The 5264-nt window shown below is 42.4% G+C and overlaps 1 protein-coding gene across 1 annotated transcript; it reads left to right on the forward strand.

Moving 5' to 3' along the window:
- The first annotated feature begins 960 nt into the window (after positions 1 to 960).
- On the forward strand, positions 961 to 1155 carry LOC130018465 (keratin-associated protein 8-1). The gene has a single exon (XM_056109159.1). The coding sequence runs from the start codon at positions 961 to 963 to the stop codon at positions 1153 to 1155; it is 195 nt and encodes a 64-aa protein (XP_055965134.1).
- The last annotated feature ends 4109 nt before the right edge of the window (positions 1156 to 5264 follow it).

A 5264-nucleotide genomic window follows, 5' to 3' on the forward strand; every position in this document is an offset into this window, starting at 1 on the left:
CAAAGTCCATTTTTCTTGTTTACAATGACAAGATTATTATTTCAGGCACTGGTCTAGAAATGCATGTTAGATGTGGTTCAGATGGGAACAATAATTAAAGTTTTTTTTTAACCAATTTTCTAAGCAGGAAAACTACAGATAGGCAAAACAAAACAAAACAAAAATACCCCAAGTTTTTTTATGAAGACATCTATCTTTATATTGCAAGACAAATCTTTTCTTTCTTTGTTGTCTCTGTTGAGGGATTTGGAGAGAGGGTCCCACTTCCAAGTGCTGAACTGGCTTTTTACTCAAGAGCGACCCCTGGTGGTGTTTGGGGAACGGCTTACAGGGTCAGCCGCAGGTGAGGCAAGTACCTGATCTCCTATACTATCTCTCCTCCCCCAAGGAAAAGTCTTTAATCAGGTGAATGCTAAGAAATAACTCAATTTTGAGATGGATTTTCAATGTTGCTGCATTTCTTATTTTTTTCAATGTCATTCAACACATCCATAAGGAAATCCTAAATGTGTGTTGTGGAAAATTAGTTCACAAGAGGAGTGAAATGGTTAACCTCAGAATATGTTCTTGGTTTTATAATGTTCACTGGTAGTGAATTATATTTAGGATCTCTAACACTTCCTGCCCTGGAGTTCCTGCAATTTTCTTGTTAGTGAAATACGGGGTCTGAAGGAATCCCAGCCTGGTGAGTTATCTCAGGCAACACCAAAGACATCTTAAGCAACTCTGAAGACATCTTAAGCAATTCTATAGGCCTCTTGCACAAGTGCAAAACAAATTAATGAGCTTTTTGTGATGCAAATTGGTGTCAAGAATGAAAATGAGGGCCTTTTTTTTTTTTTAGATTTTTTATAGCGCCACACCCCACAGCCAAGGTATATAAAGAAGGTCCAGAGCTGGAAACTCCATCACACCTTGCAAACCCATTCTCCAGGTCTCCAGCCCTCCACTCCCAACACCATGTACTGCAACTTCAATGGGGCTGTCTTCCCTGGCTGTTACTGGGGCAGCTATGGCTACCCACTGGGATACAGCGTTGGCTGTGGTTATGGTAGCACTTACTCCCCAGTGGGCTATGGCTTTGGCTATGGCTACGGTGGCTGCGGAGGGCCTTTCGGCTACAGAAGATACTGGCCATACACTCTCTACCAGTAAAGAGTTGAATTCCTGCGGCATTGAGAACCTTCTCTCTCAAGACTGAGAAGCCCAACTCCAGGCTCTTTCCTTGACTTGCAACTCTGGTCTTCATTTTCTGTCAACCTCACTGCGGCTGCTTTTCAGAGCGAACATCAGGGTCCTGAGGGAAGAATAACCAGATGATGCCTCCAGCAGCCTTGCTTGGAAGGCGTGTGCTGAACCACTTCCAGAAAGTTGGTAGCCGGACTTGAATTTCTTTGGAAGTTTTCACCATGCTCAGGACTCTTGTCATGATGATGCTGTAGAGGTGTCTGTCAAATTCTCAATAAACTTGTCTCTTCCCAGCAAAATGTTCTCACCTGAGTGCAGTTTCCTTTCTGGGTGGGTGCATTGCGTGGACTTAAGATCTCAGATAAACGAATAATTATTTTTCTGGTATAATGGTCTAGAAGAGTTTCTCAACCTTTCTACCTGCCACTGTGGCTTCATTCTCACATTGTTTTATTCCTGTGACTTTTTCCACTCCCACCTGCCTTATTCTGCCATTCATGCAGTGAACTATTCTGTACTTTTCATCACTGCCTCCCTTGGAATATCCTAGGAGCCCATGGGGTGGGGCAAAGGGCCCCAGTTGAGAAATGGTGGTCTAGAAGCTGGGCCTTTGAGATAAAAAAAAGAAGTGGAAACTTAACCTTGTTTGAAACTTAACCTTGTTTGAACCTCGACCTTGGAAACTTAACCTTGTTTGAGACTTAACCTTGGAAACTTAACCTTGTTTGACTCTTTAATATCCACTTCTGAGCCTTGTGCCAACCACTGCACACCCTTCATTGCTGGGTGATTCTTTTGATCTCATTATGTCTGCCTGCTCCTCCTCATGAAAACCTCACATGAAGGGATGTTTCCAGTTATTTCTTTTTTCTTGTTTTTGTGGCCACACCAGTTGTTGCTCAGAGCTTATTACTGGCCCTGCACTCAGGGATCACTCCTAGTGGCTGGGGGGACCACATGGGGTGCTGGAGATAGAACCTTGGTCAGCTGCATGTAAGTCAAGCTCCCTACCCTCATACTATTTCTCTGTCTCCAACATTTCCAGTCAATTCTATGATAACTAAAATGAAAACCGATGTATTTCTCTTCCCAGAGCCTAAAGACCAGAATCAAATATTAGGATTCTGTAGCATTTTGGATTCTGAGAATCTTTTAAGGAAAAGGTTAAATCACTTATATTAAACCACCTAGCCATCTACTTTGAAGTTAGGAAACACTGACTTAGAAGCAATGATGGAAACGTCATCTTTGTAGAATCAATGCCAGACAGCGATTTTCATTCTTAAGAGATATGAGTACCTTTTCATATACCTGAAAAGAAAAGGAAGAAGTATCTTGAAGATGTATGTCTTCTCCCGTGTTCTTTTAGAGAACAATATTCTTTTTATAAAACAAGTTATGAAGTATCCCTACTCCTCATGGCCATTCAATTAAAAAGAAAATTCCTACTCGTGAGTTGAAAAGATGATAAGTATAGTGCAAATATTCATGGAGTCAGTAAGATTAATCTTGCCCTTTTATTGATTATCCTCAGGTGGTTATATTGCATATAACCTTGTAAAGGCAAAAATGTAAAATCTACACAGATCAGATCATTGTAGAAAGAATATTTTCATCACCATGTAATATAATTTGGCTAATCTTTTAAGAAAGAAAAAATATTTTCTATCGATTGTTTTCTAGTAGATCTAGTCAATAAAAATCTCTATATGACACTTTTTAGCAACTTCATAGTAATTCATGTTGGCAATTGTAAATTAATCAAAAAGGCAGATTGGAATGAAATAAGAAAAGGAGTTTTCTTTTTAAATTACAGAGGTAAATGGAAATCAGTTGTCCAGTTGAATATGCTAGAAAGGTTATTATTTGATGAAATTTGTACTTGAAGAGATACAGAGACCACCTATTTAATCCAGTGTTTGTGAAATTATGTTGTGCAGAAGCACTGCCTGGATAGTTGACTTAAACTATAAATCCTGGGGCTGAAGTGATATTAGAGCAGATAGGGTTCATTCCTTTCATGTAGCTGATCCAGATTTGACTTATGGCATCTTATATGGTTCTCCAAGCGCCCCCCAGGAGTGATCCCTGCATGGAGATTCAGGAGTAAACCCTGAGCACCACAAGATGTAGCCCCCAAACAAATAAACAAGCAAAATATAAATCCTATCTTATTTCCAGGAATACTGGTTTGTACTATTGGTGGTGAGTTCCAAAAATTTAATTTTTTTTTCAGTTTAACTGAGGTGTCATTGACATATAAAAATCATGTATCACGATTACGGCCATCCTGTTGTTTGTCGATTGCCTCGAGCAGGCCCCAGTAATGTCTCCTTCGCCCTAGCCCTGAGATTTTTTAAAAAGTGCAATATTCAAGGCTCTTTCAGGGTTAGGAGAATGAGACCCATCATTGTTACTGGTATTTGGCATATTGGGTATGCCACGGGGAGTTTGCCAGACTCTGCCGTGTGGGCAGGTTACATTCGGTAGCCTGCCAGTTTGTCCAAATTAAGAATGAGATAATAAGATATTATGTGGCAGCAAATGCAGCTGCGTGCTTCTGGGAGCTGGGTTTTATAGTCTCTGGGTCTTGGCCGTTGATGAGATTACACGGCGCCAGGGGGCCAGTTGGTGGGTGTGACCCCTGCCTACTGGAACATGGAGGAACTGGGTGGAGGATGCTCAGCCCCGATCCGAGCAGGCTTGGAGATCTCAGCTCCGGGATCCACATGCCTTTGTTCCTCTGCCGGTAACTTCATGCGTGTGAAGAGTGGTCTCAGCATGGTGGTGGCTGGTTCTGGAGGTCTTCGGCTGCTGGAGCCCTGGTCGGGGTGGGGAGTTCCCCTTCAAGGGGCCCCATTATATATACCATTATATATAAGCTTATAAACTTGTTGCTTTTTATCAAGAATTACACTTCTCACTCTAACTCTCTTCCTCTTGCTAGTTTTTACATTGTTATTATAATTTAATTGTCATAAACTCTGACATGTAATAGTGCTGTTCATCTCTTCATGTGTTTTCCATTTATAAATATTCATTTTAGAAATTCCTTTCTAGGCCCTCTTTGTAAGGGTCACACAGAGATGCTCTTGGCTTATTCCTGGCTCTGCATTTTAGTGATCTCTCCTGGCAGTACTTAATGTACTATGTGGGTTATTGGGGATCAAGCTGGTGTCAGCCATGCGCAAGCAAAACCAGTACCCACTGTACTCTCTCTCCAGTGTCCTGAAGTACTTTTTATACTGGTCTTATTTGTTGTTCTGTTATTGAGCTTGGACCCAGAACAATGGTATAGGGGTTGATGTACTTGCCTTGCATGTGTCCCACACTGGTTCTGTCCACAACACTATATTATGTTCTCCCAAGAACTGCTAGGAGATCCCTGAGCACAGAGACAAGAGTAAACCCTCAGCACTATCAAACGTGACTCCAAACTACAGCAACCATAAAAATCATTCAACTTTCTCTTCTGGCCTGTGTTCTGCCTTGAATACATATCTAGCTTCCTGGTCTCTATGTTTCTTTACTGGCTTACTACAAGTCTGAAGAAGCCTGCGTTCTTTCTTGAATAGAAGAAGACCTTTGGAACCCAGCCACAGCCATGCTCAAGACCACTCTCCACAAGCTCGGAAGAGCCTCATGCGTAAAGGAACTGTCAGAGGAACCCAGGTGTGCGGGAGTCAGGGCTGAGATATTCAAGTCTGCTCGGATCGAGACTGGGTCTCCTCCACCCAGGTCCCCCATCTTCCAGTAGCTAGGCAGTTACACCCACCAACTGCTCCTGGGTGACGTGTAATCCAATCAATGGCCAAGACCCAGAGACTATAAAACCAAGCTCTCCAGAGTACACGGCTGAGAATGCGTCTTATTGTCTAGTTCTCACTTTCGGAGAACCTGGCAGGCTACTGAGAATATCCTGCCTGCACGGCAGAGCCTGGCAAGCTCCCTGTGGTGTGTTCGATATGCCAAAACCCATTAACAGTGATGCGTCTCATTCTCCTGACCCTGAAAGAGCCTCCAATGTGGCACCGTTGGGAAGGATGAGTAAAGAGAGGCTTCTAAAAACGCAGGGC

The sequence above is a fragment of the Sorex fumeus genome, unplaced genomic scaffold, assembly GCF_029834395.1.
Source record: "Sorex fumeus unplaced genomic scaffold, SorFum_2.1 ptg000265l, whole genome shotgun sequence".
Taxonomy (NCBI): domain Eukaryota; kingdom Metazoa; phylum Chordata; class Mammalia; order Eulipotyphla; family Soricidae; genus Sorex; species Sorex fumeus.